This window comes from Borostomias antarcticus, assembly GCF_949987555.1.
Source record: "Borostomias antarcticus genome assembly, chromosome: 17".
NCBI lineage: Eukaryota > Metazoa > Chordata > Actinopteri > Stomiiformes > Stomiidae > Borostomias > Borostomias antarcticus.
Window position 1 is genome coordinate 13,365,474 of NC_140250.1, and position 27,600 is coordinate 13,393,073.

At 42.7% G+C, this 27,600-nt stretch overlaps 1 protein-coding gene across 1 annotated transcript in view; it reads left to right on the plus strand.

Annotated features, from left to right (window-relative positions):
- The window catches only part of tbc1d4 (TBC1 domain family, member 4), a gene marked incomplete at its 3' end in the record, with an annotated part of 115,548 nt that overhangs the window by 57,432 nt on the left and 30,516 nt on the right, over positions 1-27,600 (plus strand). The window contains exon 5 of the mRNA XM_084451889.1: positions 27,094-27,183. Within this exon, the coding sequence (XP_084308015.1) occupies positions 27,094-27,183 (90 nt within the window). The remainder of the gene's footprint in view (positions 1-27,093; positions 27,184-27,600) is intronic.

The following is a 27,600-nucleotide window of genomic DNA, read 5'->3' on the forward strand; positions in this document are numbered from 1 at the left end:
TCTTTAAAGAACACATCTTCCTGATACTTTTTAATACTCATGGATTTCACACTCTCTTTAAAGAGCACATCTTCCTGATACTTTTTAATACTCATGGATTTCACACTCTCTTTAAAGAACACATCTTCCTGATACTTTTTAATACTCATGGATTTCACACTCTCTTTAAAGAACACATCTTCCTGATACTTTTTAATACTCATGGATTTCACACTCTCTTTAAAGAACACATCTTCCTGATACTTTTTAATACTCATGGATTTCACACTCTCTTTAAAGAACACATCTTCCTGATACTTCTTTTTACTCTTTTGTTTAACTATGTCCCTATGCAACTCATCTCCCTGATATTTGACTCTCTTCCTACCTCTAATTTTGTCCCTATGAAACTCATCTTCCTGATATTTGACTCTCTTCCTACCTCTAATTTTGTCTCTATGCAACTCATCTTCCTGATATTTGACTCTTCTCCTAACTCTAATTTTGTCCCTATGCAACTCGTCTTCCTGATGTTTGACTCTTCTCATACGTCTAATTTTCTCCCTATGAAAATCATCTCCTTGATATTTATTTCTAAACATTTCCTTTACCATTTCCCTGTACAGAACACTATTCTGATATTTCATTTTCTTTTGGAATTTCTTCTTCTTTTCAAAATACTTGGAAAAAATAACATTGATATTTGCAGTGCTCTGCGTCTGGACTTTTGGATTCCTTGTTCCTGTGTATGGTGTCTCTAATGAATTAGCTACCTCACACAAATTTATACAAATATGCTTATCACCATAAACACACAATACTGGTTCAAAATGATTATTCTCATAATGTTTTAAGTAAATGCCTTCATTTGTAACCATTGAACAAAAGCTACTGTATTTCAACCATGTTTTACCACTATATATAAATATGTCTACTCCAAAAGCATTTGCTGTTGCTTGAATTTCTATATTGGTTGCACTACTACCAACATACCTCATTTGCGACTTGTTAATATACTCTGCCACTGAAACATATTCCTTATCCAAATACTCCATGTGTTCTGCACTATGTATTTCCATGTACTTTACAACAGCATGTCTAATTTTCAGATGACCTTTTTGAGAGCCACAAATAACTTGAGATACTGATCTAAAAAAACTATTTCCATCCTCTAGAATTCCCTTTGTTTTACACACAACACCTACAGACCCATATTCTGTATGCACTTGTAAATCCTGTCTTTCAAACTCCACATTCAATTTGCTACATAATGTTTTTGCAAATTCAGTGCAAATAGGACTAAATTTGAATGCAAGCTTACTTGACTCATCCACAACACCACAATCTGTTTGCTGATTTACATCATCCTCAATATACACTACTTCTTCACTCACAGAACTTGAAATTCCAACTGGACTCAAACCACCTGTACACACAACTGTTTTCATGTTCTCATGCTCTGTGACTTTACATAAACTGCTCTCTGCACTTTGTCTGGTATTGTACACTTTGGAGAAGGATGTATTCACTTTACAATAACCATAACAGCTTTGCAACTGAGGCTGATGAACACACACAACAGTTTCATAATGGTTGTCATTGCAATTTTGCAAGTAGATGCCCTGTTTTGACAAACACCTATATTTGCAGCTATATTCTAGCCACCGGTTATCATAATAAGTAAAAATATTAACTCCTAGACAATCTGCTGCGGCTTCAATTTCCACTTCGGTTGCCCAACTGCCAACATATCGCATCTTGGAAATCTGAATGTACTCTGGCACTGATGAAAATTCACTCCTCAAAATATGTTTATAATCCACTGCCTTATTTTTCAGTTGTTTAACAACAGCCAGTCTGATTTTCCTGTGGTTCTTCTGTGTGCCGCTCACAGCTAGGGAGATTGCTCGAAAGAAACAATTGCCATCAGCCACTATTTTCTCATTCTTACACGGAGATCCCAACAAACCAACTGCTCTTAACACTTGTGCATCAGATTTTTCATACTCTATATTCAACTGTGTACATAAAGACTGTGCAGCTTCATTACCAAGAGGATCAAACTGTAGCTTTTTAGAAGCCACATCACTAATAAACATGACATCTGCACTAACATCTGCACTAATATCTATTTTCCTTTTCTTAGATCCACAAGTTTGCCCTGTAATCTTACACTTAGTACCGATCCTGCCTGCTGATGCAATACCATGTTCTAATGATGATGAACCTAAACCCGATTCTACCATTTCAAAAGTCTCAGCAGATTCTATAGACTTCACTCCTGCAAACTCTGATTTCGAACTGCTTGCATTTGGTTCTGCGTAAATGACTCGAACACCAGAAATCTCAAAAGGCCTATCTCCACTACTGAGTGACAAAGACAATTTGTGTATGTAACTAAAAACATCTTTAAGACAACTAAAATACACAATAAGGCTTTTACCAGTGGGACCTACCATTCCAGCAGCACGACGTGCATGGGAATCAACAATTGCATACCGTCTACTTTCACAAATTATTGCACATGTGCTACTACACAATGTTAGAAGACATGTGTCATATTTTGCAAACATGTCCTCCAAACCATTTAGTAGAGACTTCAATACCCCAGCCTGGATAAATTCTCCATCAACAATATTTACATCACCAGATATAACATCACCATACTCAAACTTGAAATTATGTCCACCAATAACTGACTGCTTGGGCAAATCAGGAACACTCAATAGTCTTGATACTCCATAAACATCACCATATTCATCAATAACTGACTGCTTGGGCACATCTGAAACACTACATGGTCCTGATTTTCCACAAATCATATTGCCTCTCACAGACTTGTACAACTCATCACCTAAAACTAAAACTGTGTCAAGATCCTCTGTCTGCCATGAAAAAACACTTTCAACTGCATGTTTTGCTAAAGCTGTCAAACCTATTGCCATACACTGAACTCCTGCATTTTCAAAGCGAGAATCACCCTGATGAAATGAACCTATAACACTATTTGGAAGGACATTTTTCACAACACTCTTACCTCTGGCAGAAACATCCACAACCTTACCTGCATCGACCTCCTCCATTCCCACCACTTCCACGGGCCTGGTACGTGCTGCCTGGATAGGCACGTCCACAGCAAACGGGGTTGCCTCCACCTACAAAAAAATAAGATGTTACCTGCCAATCTGCCAGAAACCACATCCACAAGTTTACCTACCCCAACCTCCTGGTAGGTGCTGCATATGAAGATACCTCAAGAAGACACACACGTTGCCACAACCTAAAATAATTCATTGTACTATAATATTTTGACAGAACTCTTTTGGTATACATTTGGCTGTTGGTAATTTAAAGGATATGTCAATTAAATGGTTAAAGCAATTGAATGGTTACATCTTTCAACTTAAAATGTGTGTTATATCCCTTTTTTCTGTGTTAACGGCAACTATGTTTGGCAAAATAATTCTGCTCACAAGTCAAATTGTACTATGAAAGCTTGTGATAGCTTTACATTTGAAAGCAACATTGGAAATCACTAATTTCGCCGACTGGTTAAACATCCCAGGTCCTAGTTATATGAACTACACCAGACATTCACAAAATCTAGGCGTAAGATAAAAGGGGTAGGGCTGAGTGGAACATTGGGACTGGAGCAAAGACCCAACCTCCTCCCTTGCAACCGCTTCAAGTACACTGGTAGGTGAATCCTGGGAAGACACCCCCACAACCCTTGGTGTTGCCTCAACCTAGGAATAACACAGCAGACAAAAAAACTGAATGAACTGCATTAACAAAGTACTGCGTTACAAGTCTCTTGTGGCAGGAACTACATTATTAGTTCAATCTGTGCATATAACAAAGGTCTTGAAGCTACCAATTAATAGTCTGTTAATTATATAACATAATAATGATGTTTAGCTTTTTACTGCAAGAACCATGAAAAAACTTTGCATTGCCAAGTAAAAAACCCAATAGGTGCACCAACCTTTTACACAACAGACATGCACAAAATCTAGGAGTAAGATAAAAAGAATAGGACTAAGTGGGATATTGGCACTGGACCTAAGTACTAACCTCCTCCATGGCAACCACATGCACGACACTGGTAGGTGAGTCCTGGGAAGACACCTCCACAATCATTGGTGTTGCCTCAACCTAGGAATAAAACAGCAGACAAAAACAATTGATTGAACTGCCTTAACAAAATACTGTGTTACAAGTCTCTTGTGACAGGAACTACATTATCATTTACATCTGTGCATATAATGAAGGCCTTGAAGCTACCAATTAATACTGTCTCTTAATGATCTAACATAATAATGAGGTATAGCTTTATACTGCAGGAACAATGAAAACACTTTGCACGCTCAAGTAAAAAACTCAATAGGTCCTCCAACCTCTGTCGGCAGAACGTCTGTCAGAGGACAGCCAGGTGAGGCCTCACAAGACACTGGTACAACACTTGATTCAGCCTCAACCTAGTGGGAAGAAAAATACATTAAAAAAAAACTGTACACTTATCATTGTTTCAAAATTAGTGAATATTTCAAACATTTTAACCAACTACCTATTTACTCAGACTGTAAAAACAATTAGAATACTAAAATATTACATTGAAATAAATTACAAACCTGCCGCTGCGGACGTTTCCTTTTCGAGGCAACTGCTTTCTGCCGACAGTCCACTTTAGGCTTGATCTAATGGGAAACAAAGAACACTTTTTCAAGAAGTATTTGGAACAAACTATATAGTGTTCTATATTATATAACAGTCTTAAATGGTGTTAACTTGTTCTGTGTCAGGACAAATAACGAACATTGAAATGCCTCAAACATACAATTTGCATATTACAAATTCAATCAATCAATCAATCAAAGCTTTATTTATATAGCGCATTTCATACCCAGAGGCAACACAATGCGCTTTACAGAGAACAAGGGAGGTGGGCAGACATCCCACCCCTACATATTCCAGAGGGAAGCAAAAAAACAGTAATCACCCGAGGGCCAGATAAGTGAGCTGTAAAAATTCTTCCCTGACCCCTCTCAACGAGGCGATCGAGCAAGCTCCTGGAGTATGTTTGTCTACCGGCTAAGAACATTTATAGAGCAATAAATAACATTAAATTACGTTTTCAGAGTTTCAAATTACCCGTTTGCCTTGTGGAACAGGTGGGCCCACAGGGCTAGACAGATGAGATGGAGAAGCTCTCTCCATTGCATCGAGCGTGGCACTGCTGAACCAAACGGGGTTCACAGGGATGATCTCCTCCAACACCACAGATGTTGCATCCACCTGTGAAAAAAAATAAAGGCTATAGTTTTTAACAACCTGTAATTGATTTGTCTTGTTCAAAAGTCAATTATACTCAGCATGTATTGGAACAAATAGGTATCACTTAATCATTACCATCTTAAACTGCTCAGAAAAAATCATCTACTTGAAAAAGTTTCAAAGAGAAAGAGACTCACCTTCTTGCGCTTGCCAACGAGTTTCCACTCAAAAGGGTTTGACGGACGTGGCACACTGACCTCTCCCGTGACGACCACCTTTGGCACAAAACCTCTCACAGGGGGCGATGTCCTGGGAGGAACCTGTGGAGCTGGCGATGGTGGGTTCAGCTGCAGGTAGGCAGACTGCCACAGCAACTGAACCAGAATCTCCATGCCGCCATTGTCACTGAGATGGACCTGTGAATTAAGTAATGAATATACTTTAACAACAGAACTTTTAAAGTCTATATGAATCTGCAATGAACTACACTACTAAGATCAATACAAAGTGTAAGTATACATCAAATTTTTCAACTGGCAATTTTAAAATAACATGTTGTACTTACACCATCCCTGCTCCACAGCTCAAGGTGGTTGAACGGGAAGTGCTCAGCAGTGGAGAAGTACTTGATGTCTTTGAAAAAAGAACACATGAAGAATTAAAATATCTACATATATTAATTCTGAATTCGAAATCATAGCAAAGACCTGAATTTACATATTTATTCAATCAGTTTGGCTAAAAAGACATATACATAACTGAACTAACACTGAAAACTTTTTTTTTGCAACTTACTCATGCTGGCTGCCACACGATGAAACTCTTGACGCGTAAGTTGCTGCAAACCCGCGTCAACATTCAATCGGGGTATGAAGTCCTGGACAAAGACCTTATAAACAATACTTGTTGTTAGCATTTTATTCCCTCATAATTTCAAAATCATTAAAACAATGTTATTATTTTAAACTACTACAAAGCATACCTGAGTCGAGAGACTAAGGGCACTGCGCAGGAGCTTCCGGAAGTCAGCTCCTGCCTCCTCAACAGTACGGCTGGCGGTAAGATTGTTGCTCGGGGCCATAACGCAAACTGCATCGGGTCTCGGAGTTATTGCGGCATGCAACAACTCGGTCCTCAACTCCGACGCACAGGCCCCCGGCGTTGACATGAAGCCAAAGGAGATGCGTCCCTCTGGCATCTTCACAAAACCATCTACAATGGCACGTAGATGGGAGGCTCCCACAACAAGAACAAACTGTAACAGAAAGGTTATTTATTTGTAAATAAATAAAAATCATATATAATTCCTCAAATCAAGTATTTGTGAATACATTATGAAAATAGTATTTACCTCGTTGTCTGGATCCTCAGGTGGAATGACCAATTTGTGACTGCGCCCAGTCCAGCTAGAAATTGGCCATTGTCTCACTCGGTGACGGTAACCTGCACCATGACCTATTTATAAACATACACAGAAGAGTTAAAAACACACACAGAAAAACATGTCAACAAACAACATTAAAATAATGGAAAAACAATATTATGCAGTTAAAGGTGGGATATGTAGTTTGCTTTTGGCTTTATTTGGTAAAATTGGCATAATATCCTTTCAGTAACAGAAGTGCTTGGAGAATAAACTTGGATCTCCGTGTTTACCGCTGCCTCTGTATTTTCAATTTAAAAAATGCATCGCGCCCGAATGTATTGACCAATCAGGCTCTCTATCTCGCCACACCTACCAGTCATGTTTGGAGGGAGGGACTACATCATGATTGACAGGAAGGAGGGGCAGGTTCTTTTGAAAAAGATGACCAATGGGAGGCCTTGTTGACATCAAACTACCTACCCCACCTTTAATCAATATGTAATGCATAAACAATTGGGAACATACGTTCAACAGGGCCAGGAAGATTCTGAGGTCCAACCATGACGATGCGTTGGGCCGCCATTCTCTGCCTGGCTGCATCCGAAAGGCGGGAGGACTTGGTACGAGGCATCTAAAAGAATGCAAAACAAATGTTTAGAAAGAAATCACCAGACAGCTTTCAACACACAACTAGCACTGCGAGCAGCATTGAGCAGGCCCTTGCACCCCACGCATGTCTTGGTGTGGCGCTGTTAAAGGGTGTGCTATTTCGGAGAAACTATTTCTGCTATTTCTGAGAGAAACTTCCTGTCACCAGTAGGTGGCACTCTAAGTGTGACTCAATACCGACGCATAGATGTGTTGAGGACACGACCTTCATCCAGCGTGAGCAATTTGGGGTAAATCGAATAACGTATGTAAGAGTTATGAGGACTTCCTGTTTTATGGTGAAACATTGGCGGCAACATTGTTTGGTGAAAGTTAAATATTTTTGATAGCTTTTGATCAGAAAGATCTTCAGATGACACAATGTGTTCAGACCGGGCGCAAATTTTTTCGGCCGCACGGCAAGTTTACATAGAAAGTCAATACAATTCACGCAAACTGGGCGGCGCGAATCAGGCGAACCCGGCGGCGTCAATCATGCGAACTGCCGCATGGTGGCCAGGATTGGCCGCGCGGCGAATTCGCAAAAAGTAAAAAAAAAAAAAAGACATTTTGGCAAATCCGCTGCGCGGCGACCCCTTCGGTCGGGCGAACTGGGCGGCCCACCACGCCCAGTCGGAACACAGCATAAGTGTGCTTACATTTATAGATACATTGATGCAGTGATGGTGGTGAAAGAAATAGTCTACATTCTTCACTTGCTGTTGACTGACTGTTACATTAGTCGACTTTAGCCTACTTCATCAAAAGCCACATTAGCCTACTTTATTTACATCTACAGTAACAGTGATTATTAGTGGGGTTGTGAATATTAATGCACAATTGGGCCATTGAAGTTAAGATATTGAATTGAGCAGCATGGCTTCCTATTGTCTGAGCCCTGCTTCAACTATCTTAATTTATCAGACAGAAAAAAAAACAGCCAAGCACATAAACCAGGCTGGACCTGGCTTAGTCGCCCGCCCATAACCCAGGCTTGACCTGGCCTGGTCGTAGTAGCCAAGAGACACTTGGCGAAGCGCAGTCTAAACCGTCTCTTGGCGTGCGCTCCGCTCCTCAGTAGTTTAACTACCGATTACAGTAAAATTATACTTTTAAAAAGGACAGTTGCAACATTGCGCACATCTATCTACCGTACATGCGCGAATTACATCACGAGTGCACAATAAAGTTGATGAAAATGAATGTTATTTGAAGCCTATATAACGCATCATGGGAATGTTGTGTTTTACAATTTTATTGAGAAAATATAGGGACTATCCTTAGCCTAATATAATCCAATCTATGAACAACAACAATACCTTTTGCAAAGGGGAAATTTGATGGCTCCAACCGAGATTCCTCAGCTACATTTTAGATGCAAGTAACAACATTCCAAAAAGCATATCTTCATCTAGTCCGAATTCGAAGTAGGCTATTAGCCTACACATGATTACAAGAAAGGAAAACTGAGAATAGTCACTTTTGTCCAAAAATGTGTTATAGTTGTTAGCTTATATATATAGCCTATGCAGAATTAGAACTGACAGCATATATAAAATACAAACTTAAAGCCCTATTCGCACGGGACAAGTATTATCTGGGGACCTCGGTGATTTAGAAATTATCCCGTCTTCTGCATTTCGTTATGGCACATTCGCACTGGTTAAGCAAAGTCTGCGTTTTACTTGAATTTGCAGACATTATCTCCCGGTTATGATGCCACTGCACACTCTTTTTATGAAGTAAAAATCTACACATCATTAAGCCTATGGCTTCCGTATACAAAAAAGATGAGATTGTGAGCCTCAAGTTAGGCCTATTGCCGCAGCAGCGCAGGCATTTGGAAATGTACAGAGGCGCACCAAATGTTTCACAGACTCAACCAAATGATATCTGTAGTTGGCTGATAACAGCTGAAGTAAACATTTGGCGATGGTGCGTGGAAATGTAGTCTACAGACATTACAGTATGTCAGGGAGCGTTCCGCTATTCGTTCATAGAGGGCCATGCAAACGTGCCTCCGGTCAGCCAATTCTCTCACCGTCACAATGTATATATGGCCACCTTCATACAAAGCTGAACATAATGAACGTAGACTTTATATGATATCCAATTGTAGGACAGTCGGTTACTTTTCCGTTGCAGTTTAAAATGCGGCTAGTACAATGCAGAAATTAATTATTGTCGCCGTTTTTGGCAGTTAATAGGGTACTCGAGGGTCGGCGTTAATAGGGCCCTACTATTGTTGCTTTTATAGCCGATACCAAACTATAATGAGGACGAATATACTCGCAGTTGGTAATGTCTCCGAATATGTATTTAAACCGGCCCTCTTTTTGTCATGTAATTCCTACATAGTAGACAAGGCTAAAAGCCGTTGGCAGGCGATTTCAAATGATGCTAGCAGGATCTCAAAGCTAACTATATGAAGCCCACTAGCCCTAAAGCTAATAGCAACAATTATAATAAATGAGCTACACAACACACTTTTAACACAAAGTAACCCTCACTCAAGTTTACAAATATAAAGACAAAATGTCGGAAAATGCCTAGCTAAGTTACACATTAGCTATCCAAGAATAGCTAGGCTAGGCTAACAAGCTACCTTAGCTACACACTACGACACTGATTATTACTTACTGCGTTCTATCAAGTCCACGTAGTCCACAAAAATCGATGTAGAGAAAGAAAAGCAGAAAGAAAGAAAGAAAGAGAGCTGCTGGAGATCGGGGGTTTGTGCTTGAAAGCTGTGTAATGCAAAAGCAGATACAGTCGCTATCTCGCTCGGTTATCACAGAAGTTCGAAAACTCAGTGACGCCGGTTGGGAGAGTGTCGAAGGTATTTATAGGCTACGCTCAGAGGCGCTATTTTCAAAATTCAAATGAACCAATCAGGAGTGTCAGCCGAACAATCATTTTATTCACACCACTACAATAATAATAATGATAATAATATTAATACACATATACTTAATAATTATACTACTACTAGGCTAATACTACTATGTATATCCCCTTGATGCCTGAATTTATTAATAATTATATTAAATTATTTTGTGTGTGTTTTTGCCTTCAAGCTGATGCTAAATTAAGTGGAGATTATTAATTTCACAATAGCACATAGAATAGATATACATTTGGCTATGATGCAAATTAGCGATAACAGGCATAAAATAAGCATTTGGGTCTGATGAAAATTAGCGACAACAGGCATAATTTATAAAGATTAAAAATATTATTTTATTATTAACTCATACTCATACACTTGACATGTTACATGTTTACTCATACTGTTTCACTGTCCTTATTACTGTAGGCCTACATGTTTACTAATACTCTGTTCTTGTTACATGTTTACTCATACTGTTTGACTGTCCTTGATACATCTTTACTCATTCTCTGTCTGCTTCACTGTCCTTGTTGTGATGTAAAGAGTGAGCATGCAGTAACTGCTGAGTCTTACACGTGGAATTCACGAAAGCAGTTGTTGTTTTTGTTGAGGCACAGATGAACATTGCACTTTGCACATTTGAATATGGTCTGGCCCTTACATTTTGGGAGTTTGCAGCGTTGCCTCCCACCTTCAACCACAATGAGCACAATGTTTCCACTTGCCCCAATATCTGGTTCTCCTAGTGCAGGATCAATTTTCCCTGCAAAAATGTCAAATGCATGCACCATTCCTTTTGTGTCGCAAAGCACAAAGACTGTATCCCCATTTGTATGGCTTCTTGGGGAGATATTGCTTCAGACTTGATCTGCCTTTGAATGGCACCATTTGCTCATCAAGAGACAACATTTGATCTTGAGGGAGAGCCTGAAATTTGGGGAGAAGTGAATCAACAAGTGTCCTGATTTTGAAAAGTCTATCACCGTTGACGGGTGCAATGTTGTCATTGAAATGAATGAAATGTTTTATTTCTTCCCATCTGTCTCGGGACATCACATCAGCCACTTGAGCTATTCGACATGCACTGGACCAGTACATTCTTGACCTAAGTAAACGGATGACACTCATGTACACTACAGTGCCAATAAACTGCTCAAATTCCTTCTGATCCAATTTGAGGGCAGGATTTGGATTTTGCTGTGTGCAATACAGATTGCTTTGTTCCACAATCCTACCCAAAAGATCAACATCAAAAAAGTCCCGGAAGTATTGAATGGGCAGTCTGATCTCATCAGCATCCGAAAGAGCAGATTCCCATATTGGAATTTCTTTTGTAGAGTTCTGTTGCTTCAGTTTCCATGCTACCTTTTGTGTTTTTCTTATTGTACTAGCAGCTGATCTCCCTCTTGCAGCAGTAGCACTGGTGCTAGGAAGCGCATCCTGATGATTTCCATCGGAGTCTTCATCACTGCTGCTGCTGTTGTTGTCTGTACTCTCACTACTGTTGCTTTGATCACCAGAAAGAAATCACTATTTACATTATATACATACTTGTACTTGTTTTTTGCTTCCCTCAGGAAAATATATATAGGGGTAGGAGCTATGTCCCTCCAAGCTTGATTTGATTTGTACACATGGTTACATTTACAAATATATGGCCATAGGTAAACAACAAAAAGTTAAAACTACACAACATTATAGCATTATTACTGCTGTTTTCATCACCTGGTATATTAGGAGTGTAGTCTTCATCGCTCCCCCCACTGTCACTGAGACAGCTGTCATCACTTTCAACGGGTGGAACCCTGGTTTGAAGTCCACCTGTTCGGTTCCCATAGAACGTGGATATGTTCATTTTGTTCTGTGTAAAAATAAAGGTAATGTAATCAAATTACATTATATAACACTAGAATCGCAGGGGGGCGCTCTATACCTATAACTGCCAGAGAGTCAAATTGACTCATGCGCCAGGCTATGGCATTTCTACAGTAGTAGCCAGGCTAATAGAAAATGTGTTACGTTGTTATATCATGGCATTGTCTTCACAGATAAAGGTTTCAAGTCATACAATTGTGTTGGTTCTCTTGTTTTAGTGTTTAAAGGCTGTAGGCTATAATCTCTAATATTTATTATTAGGCCTATTATGGAGCTGGCGTTCAAATGTACTTCACACATATATTCATGACAGTGGTGCCGCAGCGAATTTCAATGTATCACCATAAAACAGGAAGTCCTCATATCTCCTACATACCGTATGTTATCCGATTTACTCCAAATTGCTCATGGTTGATGAAGGTCGAGTCCTGAACACATCTGTAGGTCAGTATTGAGCGCCGCCTACAGGTCAAGCAAGAAGTCATCATAACTCCTACATACATTGTCCGATTTACACAACATTCATCACGCTTCATCAAGGTACCTTCCTGAACACATCTATGCGTCGGTATTGAGTCACGCTTAGAGCGCCACCTACTGGTGACAGGAAGTTTCTCTCAGTACTGGACAACGAAATAGCACACCCTTTAACGGCGCCGCACCCCGACACGCGTGGGGTGCGAGGGCCCGCTCACTGCTGCTCGCAGCCCTAGTTAGGGCCCGAGCACTGGCGGTGCGAGGCCCTATTGAAATTGTAAGGATTATTATTATTATTATTCTCCTCCCCAAACAAATGCCTTTTTGGAGGCCTAAACATTGATGAAAACGGATGAAACTTTGCAGATACGTCAGTCCCGGTGAAAAATTATATAATTCATGGGTGACGGAAATGGGCGTGGCAAAACGGCTCAAGAGCGCCCCCTGGAAAGTTTCAAATGGCGAGCCCCACCTTTCAGTTTGATGTAGGCGAACGAAATTCGGAGGGCATATGTATTTCATCGAGCCACACTAAAATGTCTCTTAGAGCTGTACCCAACATGCAACAGGAAGGCCGCCATTTTGCTTTTAATGTGCCATTTTGTCCTTGTTTTGACCATTTCCATGCCTCGTATTTCAACGAACTCCTCCTACAGATTTCATCCGATCAACTTCATACTCGGTCAGCTTCATCTTAAGCCCTTTGTGATCAAAAGTTATCAAGAAAATTGAGTTTTCACCAAACACCCTTGCCGTGGCGCCCCGCCAAAGTTTGACATTTCGCCATAAAACACGATGTCCTCATAACTTCTCCATACATTATCCGATTTGTCCGATATATCTCACGCTTCATGACGGTTCTGTCCTGAACACATCTATGTGTCAGTATTGCGTCATACTTATAGCGCCACCTATTGGTGAAACAGGAAGTCCTCATAACTCCTCCATACATTATCCAATTTGTCCGATATAGCTCACGCTTCATGACGGTTCTGTCCTGAACACATCTATGTGTCAGTATTGCGTCATACGTATAGCGCCACCTATTGGTGAAACAGGAAGTCCCCATAACTCCTCCATACATTATCGGATTTGTCCGATATATCTCACGCTTCATGACGGTTCTGTCCTGAACACATCTATGTGTCAGTATTGCATCATACTTATAGCGCCACCTATTGGTGAAACAGGAAGTCCTCATAACTCCTCCATACATTATCCGATTTGTCCGATTTATCTCACGCTTCATGACGGTTCTGTCCTGAACACATCTATGTGTCAGTATTGCATCATACTTATAGCGCCACCTATTGGTGAAACAGGAAGTCCTCATAACTCCTGCATACATCATCGGATTTGCACCAAATTGCTGACGCTTCATGAAGGTCACCTTCTGAACACATCTATGCGTCGGTATTGAGTAACACTTACAGCGCCACCTACTGGTGAAACAGGAAGTACTCATAACTCCTACATACATTATCCGATTTACTCCAAATTGCTCATGCTTGATGAAGGTCGCATCTTGAACACATCTGTAGGTCAGTATTGCGTCATACTTACAGCGCCACCTACTGCTTACAGGAAGTCCTCATAACTCCTACATACTTTGTCCGATTTACACAACATTTCTCACACTTCATCAAGGTACTGTCCTGAACACATCTATGCGTCGGTATTGAGTTACGCTTAGAGCGCCACCTACTGGTGACAGGAAGTTTCTGTCAGTACTGGACACCGAAATAGCACACCCTTTAACGGCGCCACACCCCGACCCGCGTGGGGTGCGAGGGCCCGCTCACTGCTGCTCGCAGCACTAGTTATTATTATTCTTCTTCTTTACTCCAAACAAATGCCTTTTAGGCGGCCTGAACATCGATGAAAACGGATGAAACTTTGCAGATACGTCAGTCCCGGTGAAAAATTTGATAATTCATGGGTGACGGAAATGGGCGTGGCAAAACGGCTCAAGAGCGCCCCCTGGAAAGTTTAAAATGGCGAGCCCCACCTTTCAGTTTGATGTAGGCGAACGAAATTCGGTGGGCATATGTATTTCATCGAGCCACACTAAAATGTCTCTTGGAGCTATACCCAACATGCAACAGAAAGGTCGCCATTTTGCTTTTAATGTGCCATTTTCCCTTGTTTTTACCATTTCCATGCCTCGTACTTCAACGAACTCCTCCTACAGATTTCATCCGATCAACTTCATATCGGGTCAGCTTCATCTTAAGGCCTTTGTGATCAAAAGTTATCAAAAAAAATGAGTTTTCACCAAACACCCTTGCCGTGGCGCCCCGCCAAAGTTTGACATTTCGCCATAAAACACGAAGTCCTCATAACTCCTCCATACATTATCCAATTTGTCCGATATATCTCACGCTTCATGACGGTTCTGTCCTAAACACATCTATGTGTCAGTATTGCGTCATACTTATAGCGCCACCTATTGGTGAAACAGGAAGTCCCCATAACTCCTCCATACATTATCGGATTTGTCCGATATATCTCACGCTTCATGACGGTTCTGTCCTGAACACATCTATGTGTCAGTATTGCGTCATACGTATAGCGCCACCTATTGGTGAAACAGGAAGTCCTCATAACTCCTGCATACATCATCCGATTTGCACCAAATTGCTGATGCTTCATGCAGGTGGCCTTCTGAACCCATCTATGTGTCGGTATTGAGTCACACTTACAGCGCCACCTACTGGTGAAACAGGAAGTCCTCATAACTCCTACATACATTATCCGATTTACTCCAAATTGCTCATGCTTGATGAAGGTCGCATCTTGAACACATCTGTAGGTCAGTATTGCGTCATACCTACAGCGCCACCTACTGCTTACAGGAAGTCCTCATAACTCCTACATACTTTGTCCGATTTACACAACATTTCTCACGCTTCATCAAGGTACTGTCCTGAACACATCTATGCGTCGGTATTGAGTCACGCTTAGAGCGCCACCTACTGGTGACAGGAAGTTTCTGTCAGTACTGGACACCGAAATAGCACACCCTTTAACGGCGCCACACCCCGACCCGCGTGGGGTGCGAGGGCCCGCTCACTGCTGCTCGCAGCCCTAGTTATTATTATTATTCTCCTTCTACCTTCTTCTTCCAAAACAAATGCCTTTTTGGCGGCCTAAACATCAATGAAAACGGATGAAACTTTGCAGATACGTCAGTCCCGGTGAAAAATTTGATAATTCATGGGTGACCGAAATGGGCGTGGCAAAACGGCTCAAGAGCGCCCCCTGGAAAATTTAAAATGGTGAGCCCCACCTTTCAGTTTGATGTAGGCGAACGAAATTCGGTGGGCTTATGTAGTTCATCGAGACACACTAAAATGTCTCTTGGAGCTATACCCAACATGCAACAGGAAGTCCGCCATTTTGCTTTTAATGTGCCATTTTGTCCTTGTTTTGACCATTTCCATGCCTCGTACTTCAACGAACTCCTCCTAGAGATTTCATCCGATCAACTTCATATCCGGTCAGCTTCATCTTAAGACCTTTCTGATCAAAAATTATCAAAAAAATTGAGTTTTCACCACACACCCTTGCCGTGGCGCCCCGCTAAAGTTTGACATTTCGCCATAAAACACGAAGTCCTCATAACTCCTCCATACATTATCCGATTTGTCCGATATATCTCACGCTTCATGACGGTTCTGTCGTGAACACATCTATGTGTCAGTATTGCGTCATACTTATAGCGCCACCTATTGGTGAAACAGGAAGTCCTCATAACTCCTCTATACATTATCCGATTTGCACCAAATTGCTGACGCTTCATGAAGGTGGCCTTCTGAACCCATCTATGTGTCGGTATTGTCACACTTACAGCGCCACCTACTGGTGAAACAGGAAGTCCTCATAACTCCTACATACGTTATCCGATTTACTCAACATTTCTCACGCTTCATCAAGGTACCGTCCTGAACACATCTATGCTTCTGTATTGAGTCACGCCTAGAGCGCCACCTACTGGTGACAGGAAGTTTCTCTCAGTACTGCACACCGAAATAGCACAGCCTTTAACGGCGCAGCACCCCGACACGCATGGGGTGCGAGGGCCCGCTCACTGCTGCTCGCAGCCCTAGTTATTATTCTACCTTCTCCTTCTTCCAAAACAAATGCCTTTTTGGCGGCCTAAACATCGATGAAAACGGATAAAACTTTGCAGATACGTCAGTCCCGGTGAAAAATTTGATAATTCATGGGTGAGGGAAATGGGCGTGGCAAAACGGCTCAAGAGCGCCCCCTGGAAAATTTAAAATGGTGAGCCCCACCTTTCGGTTTGATGTAGGCGAACGAAATTCGGTGGGCATATGTATTTCATCGAGCCACACTAAAATGTCTCTTGGAGCTGTACCCAACATGCAACAGGAAGGCCGCCATTTTGCTTTTAATGTGCCATTTTGTCCTTGTTTTGACCAATTCCATGCCTCGTACTTCGACGAACTCCTCCTACAGATTTCATCCGATCAACTTCATATCGGGTCAGCTTCATCTTAAGACCTTTGTGATCAAAAGTTATCAAAAAAATTGAGTTTTCACCAAACACCCTTGCCGTGGCGCCCCGCCAAAGTTTGACATTTCGCCATAAAACACGAAGTCCTCATAACTTCTCCATACATTATCCGATTTGTCCGATATATCTCACGCTTCATGACGGTTCTGTCCTGAACACATCTATGTGTCAGTATTGCGTCATACTTATAGCGCCACCTATTGGTGAAACAGGAAGTCCTCATAACTCCTCCATACATTATCCAATTTGTCCGATATATCTCACGCTTCATGACGGTTCTGTCCTGAACACATCTATGTGTCAGTATTGCGTCATACTTATAGCGCCACCTATTGGTGAAACAGGAAGTCCTCATAACTCCTCCATACATTATCCAATTTGTCCGATATTTCTCACGCTTCATGACGGTTCTGTCCTGAACACATCTATGTGTCAGTATTGCGTCATACTTATAGCGCCACCTATTGGTGAAACAGGAAGTCCTCATATTTCCTACATACATTATCCGATTTGTCCGATATTTCTCACGCTTCATGACGGTTCTGTCCTGAACACATCTATGTGTCAGTATTGCGTCATACTTATAGCGCCACCTATTGGTGAAACAGGAAGTCCTCATAACTCCTCCATACATTATCCAATTCGTCCGATATATCTCACGCTTCATGAAGGTTCTGTCCTGAACACATCTATGTGTCAGTATTGCGTCATACTTATAGCGCCACCTATTGGTGAAACAGTATGTCCTCATAACTCCTCCATACATTATCCAATTTGTCCTATATATCTCACGCTTCATGACGGTTCTGTCCCGAACACATCTATGTGTCAGTATTGCGTCATACTTATAGCGCCACCTATTGGTGAAACAGGAAGTCCTCATAACTCCTCCATACATTATCCAATTCGTCCGATATATCTCACGCTTCATGACGGTTCTGTCCTGAACCCATCTATGTGTCAGTATTGTGTCATACTTATAGCGCCACCTATTGGTGAAACAGGAAGTCCTCATAACTCCTGCATACATCATCCGATTTGCACCAAATTGCTGACGCTTCATGAAGGTCACCTTCTGAACACATCTATGCGTCGGTATTGAGTTACACTTACAGCGCCACCTACTGGTGAAACAGGAAATACTCATAACTCCTACATACATTATCCGATTTACTCCAAATTGCTCATGCTTGATGAAGGTCGCATCTTGAACACATCTGTAGGTCAGTATTGCGTCATACCTACAGCGCCACCTACTGCTTACAGGAAGTCCTCATAACTCCTACATACTTTGTCCGATTTACACAACATTTCTCACGCTTCATCAAGGTACCGTCCTGAACACATCTATGCGTCGGTATTGAGTCACGCTTAGAGCGCCACCTACTGGTGACAGGAAGTTTCTGTCAGTACTGGACACCGAAATAGCACACCCTTTAACGGCGCCACACCCCGACCCGCGTGGGGTGCGAGGGCCCGCTCACTGCTGCTCGCAGCCCTAGTTAGGGCCCGAGCACTGGCGGTGCGAGGCCCTATTGAAACTCGAAGGATTATTATTATTATTATTCTCCTTCTTCTTCTTTACTCCAAACAAATGCCTTTTAGGCGGCCTGAACATCGATGAAAACGGATGAAACTTTGCAGATACGTCAGTCCCGGTGAAAAATTTGATAATTCATGGGTGACGGAAATGGGCGTGGCAAAACGGCTCAAGAGCGCCCCCTGGAAAGTTTCAAATGGCGAGCCCCACCTTTCAATTTGATGTAGGCGAACGAAATTCGGAGGGCATATGTATTTCAGCGAGCCACACTTAAATGTCTCTTGGAGCTATACCCAACATGCAACAGGAAGTCCGCCATTTTGCTCTTAATGTGCCATTTTGTCCTTGTTTTGACCATTTCCATGCCTCGTACTTCGACGAACTCCTCCTACAGATTTCATCCGATCAACTTCATATCGGGTCAGCTTCATCTTAAGACCTTTGTGATCAAAAGTTATCAAAAAAATTGAGTTTTCACCAAACACCCTTGCCGTGGCGCCCCGCCAAAGTTTGACATTTCGCCATAAAACACGAAGTCCTCATAACTCCTCCATACATTATTCAATTTGTCCGATATATCTCACGCTTCATGACGGTTCTGTCCTGAACACATCTATGTGTCAGTATTGCGTCATACTTATAGCGCCACCTATTGGTGAAACAGGAAGTCCTCATAACTCCTCCATACATTATCCAATTTGTCCGATATGGCTCACGCTTCATGACGGTTCTGTCCTGAACACATCTATGTGTCAGTATTGCGTCATACGTATAGCGCCACCTATTGGTGAAACAGGAAGTCCTCATAACTCCTGCATACATCATCCGATTTGCACCAAATTGCTGACGCTTCATGAAGGTGGCCTTCTGAACCCATCTATGTGTCGGTATTGAGTCACACTCACAGCGCCACCTACTGGTGAAACAGGAAGTCCTCATAACTCCTACATACGTTATCCGATTTACTCAACATTTCTCACGCTTCATCAAGGTACCGTCCTGAACACATCTATGCTTCGGTATTGAGTCACACTTACAGCGCCACCTACTGGTGAAACAGGAAGTCCTCATAACTCCTACATACGTTATCCGATTTACTCAACATTTCTCACGCTTCATCAAGGTACCGTCCTGAACACATCTATGCTTCGGTATTGAGTCACGCCTAGAGCGCCACCTACTGGTGACAGGAAGTTTCTCTCAATACTGCACACCGAAATAGCACAGCCTTTAACGGCGCAGCACCCCGACACGCGTGGGGTGCGAGGGCCCGCTCACTGCTGCTCGCAGCCCTAGTTATTATTATTCTCCTTCTTTACTCCAAACAAATGCCTTTTAGGCGGCCTGAACATCGATGAAAACGGATGAAACTTTGCAGATACGTCAGTCCCGGTGAAAAATTTGAAAATTCATGGGTGACGGAAATGGGCGTGGCAAAACGGCTCAAGAGCGCCCCCTGGAAAGTTTAAAATGGCTAGCCCCACCTTTCAGTTTGATGTAGGCGAACGAAATTCGGTGGGCATATGTATTTCATCGAGCCACACTAAAATGTCTCTTGGAGCTATACCCAACATGCAACAGAAAGTCCGCCATTTTGCTTTTAATGTGCCATTTTGTCCTTGTTTTGACCATTTCCATGCCTCGTACTTCAACGAACTCCTCCTACAGATTTCATCCGATCAACTTCATATCGGGTCAGCTTCATCTTAAGACCTTTGTGATCAAAAGTTATCAAAAAAATTGAGTTTTCACCAAACACCCTTGCCGTGGCGCCCCGCCAAAGTTTGACATTTCGCCATAAAACACGATGTCCTCATAACTCCTACATACATTATCCGATTTGTCCGATATATCTCACGCTTCATGACGGTTCTGTCCTGAACACATCTATGTGTCAGTATTGCATCATACTTATAGCGCCACCTATTGGTGAAACAGGAAGTCCTCATAACTCCTCCATACATTATCCAATTCGTCCGATATATCTCACGCTTCATGAAGGTTCTGTCCTGAACACATCTATGTGTCAGTATTGCGTCATACTTATAGCGCCACCTATTGGTAAAACAGGAAGTCCTCATAACTCCTCCATACATTATCCGATTTGTCCGATATATCTCACGCTTCATGACGGTTCTGTCCTGAACACATCTATGTGTCAGTATTGCGTCATACTTATAGCGCCACCTATTGGTGAAACAGGAAGTCCTCATAACTCCTCCATACATTATCCGATTTGTCCGATTTATCTCACGCTTCATGACGGTTCTGTCCTGAACACATCTATGTGTCAGTATTGCGTCATACTTATAGCGCCACCTATTGGTGAAACAGGAAGTCCTCATAACTCCTGCATACATCATCCGATTTGCACCAAATTGCTGACGCTTCATGAAGGTCACCTTCTGAACACATCTATGCGTCGGTATTGAGTTACACTTACAGCGCCACCTACTGGTGAAACAGGAAGTACTCATAACTCCTACATACATTATCCGATTTACTCCAAATTGCTCATGCTTGATGAAGGTCGCATCTTGAACACATCTGTAGGTCTGTATTGCGTCATACCTACAGCACCACCTACTGCTTACAGGAAGTCCTCATAACTCCTACATACTTTGTCCGATTTACACAACATTTCTCACGCTTCATCAAGGTACTGTCCTGAACACATCTATGCGTCGGTATTGAGTCACGCTTAGAGCGCCACCTACTGGTGACAGGAAGTTTCTGTCAGTACTGGACACCGAAATAGCACACCCTTTAACGGCGCCACACCCCGACCCGCGTGGGGTGCGAGGGCCCGCTCACTGCTGCTCGCAGCCCTAGTTAGGGCCCGAGCACTGGCGGTGCGAGGCCCTATTGTATTTCGAAGGATTATTATTCTACCTTCTTGTTCTTCTTCTTCTTCTTCTTTACTCCAAACAAATGCCTTTTAGGCGGCCTGAACATCGATGAAAACGGATGAAACTTTGCAGATACGTCAGTCCCGGTGAAAAATTTGATAATTCATGGGTGACGGAAATGGGCGTGGCAAAACGGCTCAAGAGCGCCCCCTGGAAAGTTTCAAATGACGAGCCCCACCTTTCAGTTTGATGTAGGCGAACGAAATTCGGAGGGCATATGTATTTCATCGAGCCACACTTAAATGTCTCTTGGAGCTATACCCAACATGCAACAGGAAGTCCGCCATTTTGCTCTTAATGTGCCATTTTGTCCTTGTTTTGACCATTTCCATGCCTCGTACTTCGACGAACTCCTCCTACAGATTTCATCCGATCAACTTCATATCGGGTCAGCTTCATCTTAAGACCTTTGTGATCAAAAGTTATCAAAAAAATTGAGTTTTCACCAAACACCCTTGCCGTGGCGCCCCGCCAAAGTTTGACATTTCGCCATAAAACACGAAGTCCTCATAACTCCTCCATACATTATCCAATTTGTCCGATATATCTCACGCTTCATGACGGTTCTGTCCTGAACACATCTATGTGTCAGTATTGCGTCATACTTATAGCGCCACCTATTGGTGAAACAGGAAGTCCTCATAACTCCTCCATACATTATCCAATTTGTCCGATATATCTCACGCTTCATGACGGTTCTGTCCTGAACACATCTATGTGTCAGTATTGCGTCATACTTATAGCGCCACCTATTGGTGAAACAGGAAGTCCTCATAACTCCTCCATACATTATCCAATTTGTCCGATATATCTCACGCTTCATGACGGTTCTGTCCTGAACACATCTATGTGTCAGTATTGCGTCATACTTATAGCGCCACCTATTGGTGAAACAGGAAGTCCTCATAACTCCTCCATACATTATCCAATTTGTCCGATATATCTCACGCTTCATGACGGTTCTGTCCTGAACACATCTATGTGTCAGTATTGCGTCATACTTATAGCGCCACCTATTGGTGAAACAGGAAGTCCTCATTACTCCTCCATACATTATCCAATTTGTCCGATATATCTCACGCTTCATGACGGTTCTGTCCTCAACACATCTATGTTTCAGTATTGCGTCATACTTATAGCGCCACCTATTGGTGAAACAGGAAGTCCTCATAACTCCTCCATACATTATCCAATTTGTCCGATATAGCTCACGCTTCATGACGGTTCTGTCCTGAACACATCTATGTGTCAGTATTGCGTCATACGTATAGCGCCACCTATTGGTGAAACAGGAAGTCCTCATAACTCCTGCATACATCATCCGACTTGCAACAAATTGCTGACGCTTCATGAAGGTGGTCTTCTGAACCCATCTATGTGTCGGTATTGAGTCACACTTACAGCGCCACCTACTGGTGAAACAGGAAGTCCTCATAACTCCTACATACGTTATCCGATTTACTCAACATTTCCCACGCTTCATCAAGGTACCGTCCTGAACACATCTATGCTTCGGTATTGAGTCACACCTAGAGCGCCACCTACTGGTGACAGGAATTTTCTCTCAATATTGCACACCGAAATAGCACAGCCTTTAACGGCGCAGCATCCCGACACGCGTGGGGTGCGAGGGCCCGCTCACTGCTGCTCGCAGCACTAGTTAGGGCCCGAGCACTGGCGGTGCGAGGCCCTATTGAAACTCGAAGGATTATTATTCTTCTTCTTGTTCTTCTCCCCAAACAAATGCCTTTTTGGCGGCCTAAACATCGATTAAAACGGATGAAACTTTGCAGATATGTCAGGCCCGGTGAAAAATTAGATAATTCATGGGTGACGGAAATAGGCGTGGCAAAACGGCTCAAGGGCGCCCCCTGGAAAATTTAAAATGGCGAGCCCCACCTTTCAGTTTGATGTAGGCGAACGAAATTCGGTGGGCATATGTATTTTATGGAGACACACTAAAATGTCTCTTGGAGCTATACCCAACATGCAACAGGAAGGCCGCCATTTTGCTTTTAATGTGCCATTTTGTCCTTGTTTTGACCATTTCCATGCCTCGTACTTTGACGAACTCCTCCTACAGATTTCATCCGATCAACTTCATATCGGGTCAGCTTCATCTTAAGACCTTTGTGATCAAAAGTTATCAAAAAAATTGAGTTTTCACCAAACACCCTTGCCGTGGCGCCCCGCCAAAGTTTGACATTTCGCCATAAAACACGAAGTCCTCATAACTCCTCCATACATTATCCAATTTGTCCGATAAATCTCACGCTTCATGACGGTTCTGTCCTGAACACATCTATGTGTCAGTATTGCGTCATACTTATAGCGCCACCTATTGGTGAAACAGGAAGTCCTCATAACTCCTCCATACATTATCCGATTTGTCCGATATGTCTCACGCTTCATGACAGTTCTGTCCTGAACACATCTATGTGTCAGTATTGCGTCATACTTATAGCGCCACCTATTGGTGAAACAGGAAGTCCTCATTACTCCTCCATACATTATCCGATTTGTCCGATATGTCTCACGCTTCATGACAGTTCTGTCCTGAACATATCTATGTGTCAGTATTGCGTCATACTTATAGCGCCACCTATTGGTGAAACAGAAAGTCCTCATAACTCCTGCATACATCATCCGATTTGCACCAAATTGCTGACGCTTCATGAAGGTCACCTTCTGAACACATCTATTCATCGGTATTGAGTCACACTTACAGCGCCACCTACTGGTGAAACAGGAAGTACTCATAACTCCTGCATACGTTATCCGATTTACTCCAAATTGCTCATGCTTGGTGAAGGTCGCATCTTGAACACATCTGTAAGTCAGTATTGCGTCATACCTACAGCGCCACCTACTGGTGAAACAGGAAGTCCTCATAACTCCTACAAACATTATCCGATTAACACCACATTGCTCACGCTTGATGAAGGTCGCATCCTGAATTCATCTGTAGGTCAGTATTGAGTCATGCTTATAGCGTCGCCTACAGGTCAAGCAGGAAGTCATCATAAGTCCTACATACATTGTCCGATTTACACAACATTTCTCACGCTTCATCAAGGTACCGTCCTGACCACATATATGTGTCGGTATTGAGTCACGCTTAGAGCGCCACCTACTGGTGACAGGAAGTTTCTCTCAGTACTGGACACCGAAATAGCACACCCTTTAACGGCGCGCACCCCGACGCGTGGGGTGCGAGGGCCCGCTCACTGCTGCTCGCAGCACTAGTTATTCTTTTACCTTCTTCTTTTCCCCAAACAAATGCCTTTTTGACAGCCTAAACATCGATGAAAACGGATGAAACTTTGCAGATACGTCAGTCCCGGTGAAAAATTTGATAATTCATTGGTGACGGAAATGGGCGTGGCAAAACGGCTCAAGAGCGCCCCCTGGAAAGTTTAAAATGGCGAGCCCCACCTTTCAGTTTGATGTAGGCGAACGAAATTCGGTGGGCATATGTATTTCATCGAGCCACACTTAAATGTCTCTTGGAGCTATACCCAACATGCAACAGGAAGTCCGCCATTTTGCTCTTAATGTGCCATTTTGTCCTTGTTTTGACCATTTCCATGCCTCGTACTTCGACGAACTTCTCCTACAGATTTCATCCGATCAACTTCATATCGGGTCAGCTTCATCTTAAGACCTTTGTGATCAAAAGTTATCAAAAAAATTGAGTTTTCACCAAACACCCTTGCCGTGGCGCCCCGCCAAAGTTTGACATTTCGCCATAAAACATGACGTCCTCATAACTCCTCCATACATTATCCAATTTGTCCGATATATCTCACGCTTCATGACGGTTCTGTCCTGAACACATCTATGTGTCAGTATTGCATCATACTTATAGCGCCACCTATTGGTGAAACAGGAAGTCCCCATAACTCCTCCATACATTATCGGATTTGTCCGATATATCTCACGCTTCATGACGGTTCTGTCCTGAACACATCTATGTGTCAGTATTGCGTCATACTTATAGCGCCACCTATTGGTGAAACAGGAAGTCCTCATAACTCCTCCATACATTATCCGATTTGTCCGATATATCTCACGCTTCATGACGGTTCGGTCCTGAACACATCTATGTGTCAGTATTGCGTCATACTTATAGCGCCACCTATTGGTGAAACAGGAAGTCCTCATAACTCCTCCATACATTATCCCATTTGTCCGATATATCTCACGCTTCATGAAGGTTCTGTCCTGAACACATCTATGTGTCAGTATTGCATCATACATATAGCGCCACCTATTGGTGAAACAGGGAGTCCTCATAACTCCTGCATACATCATCCGATTTGCACCAAATTGCTGATGCTTCATGAAGGTCACCTTCTGAACACATCTATGCGTCGGTTTCGAGTCACACTTACAGCGCCACCTACTGGTGAAACAGGAAGTACTCATAACTCCTACATATGTTATCCGATTTACTCCAAATTGCTCATGCTTGATGAAGGTCGCATCTTGAACACTTCTGTAAGTCAGTATTGCGTCATACCTACAGCGCCACCTACTGGTGAAACAGGAAGTCTTCATAACTCCTACATACGTTATCCGATTTACTCAACATTTCTCACGCTTCATCAAGGTACCGTCCTGAACACATCTATGCTTCGGTATTGAGTCACGCCTAGAGCGCCACCTACTGGTGACAGGAAGTTTCTCTCAGTACTGCACACCGAAAAAGCACAGCCTTTAACGGCGCAGCACCCCGATACGCGTGGGGTGCGAGGGCCCGCTCACTGCTGCTCGCAGCCCTAGTTACTATTTAAATTGCTTATTCCTTCGACCTGCAGCATCGAGTAGCCCACTCCATGCTGAGAAACCGCATTGACTGTATAATAACGCATTGTACCTTCATACTGTAGGATGCCCATTGTAGTCTACAGGCAATTTTGTGCTTATAAAAAGTTTAAATCCTCTAACAACTGACCTTTTCATTTAGTAAATTGATTGATTCATTGATGTAAAACAGATTACAAAAAGTCTCATTTCACTTTTCTATAAAATCATGCATCTGTCAAAAGCATGGCGCGGGAATAACAGGGCTGTGCCTCGGCTGTGGTGCGCCCTTGACATGGAATCTACCCTCCCCATGGCCCCCACAAATCTAGTTTAAGGGCCCACAAAGCCTAGAGCCGGCCCTGAGCGCCTCTGGGGCTGGTGTCTTCATGATCGATGATGCGTACAGCCAGCTGCTGCTCCTCACGCCCTTCTCATCTCCTCCTTCAGTAAACTGGAGCATAGCGCTCAATGTGAGACTAGACTGCAGCGCAAGTATGGAAAAAAAGCATTGATGCAATTGATCAATTACTTATTGGTGTGTGTGTGTGCATGTGTGCGTACGAGAGTGAGTGTGTGCATGCGCGAGTCTGTTTGCGCGCGTGCACAAATGTGTGTTTTGGACTAAATGAGTGGCCTTGTGATGAGAGGCAAAGCAGACTTCATTATCAATGCATGAAGGTCGAAAATGAAAGGTCATCCCTCATTAATTCATGTGTTTGTGTCTATGTGCGCATGTCTTTACACGCGCGTTTGTGTGTTCCGTGTGTGTGTGTGTGTCTTGTGCAGGTGGGCCGTTTTGAGGTGAACCTCATTAGTCCAGACAGTAAAACTGTGGTGCTGGAGAAGAACTTCAAAGACATCTCCTCCTGCTCTCAGGTCTGTAACGGTACCATGTTTACACTGACATTTCTCTCTCTCTCTCTCTCTCTCTCTCTCTCTCTCTCTCTCTCTCTCTTTATCTGTCTATCTCTCTCTCTCTCTCTCTCTCTCTCTCACACACACACACACACACACACACACACACACACACACACACACACACACACACTCTCCTATTCCTTCCCTCCCTGTGTCCTCCCCCTCAAAACCACAGATTCTCAGACTAGCAGACTCACGGTACTCTGCTCACTGAAGTCACTACTTGTTTAATCACACCACTTCATTGCAATAGCATTACTGGTAACGCACTCCTTATAACAGGGGCATTACCTTCTGCATTAGTGAATTATGCAGTACGGTGGACTACAAAGGCATTACTTTAAGACTCTCGTAATCAAATACTGTTTTATTACT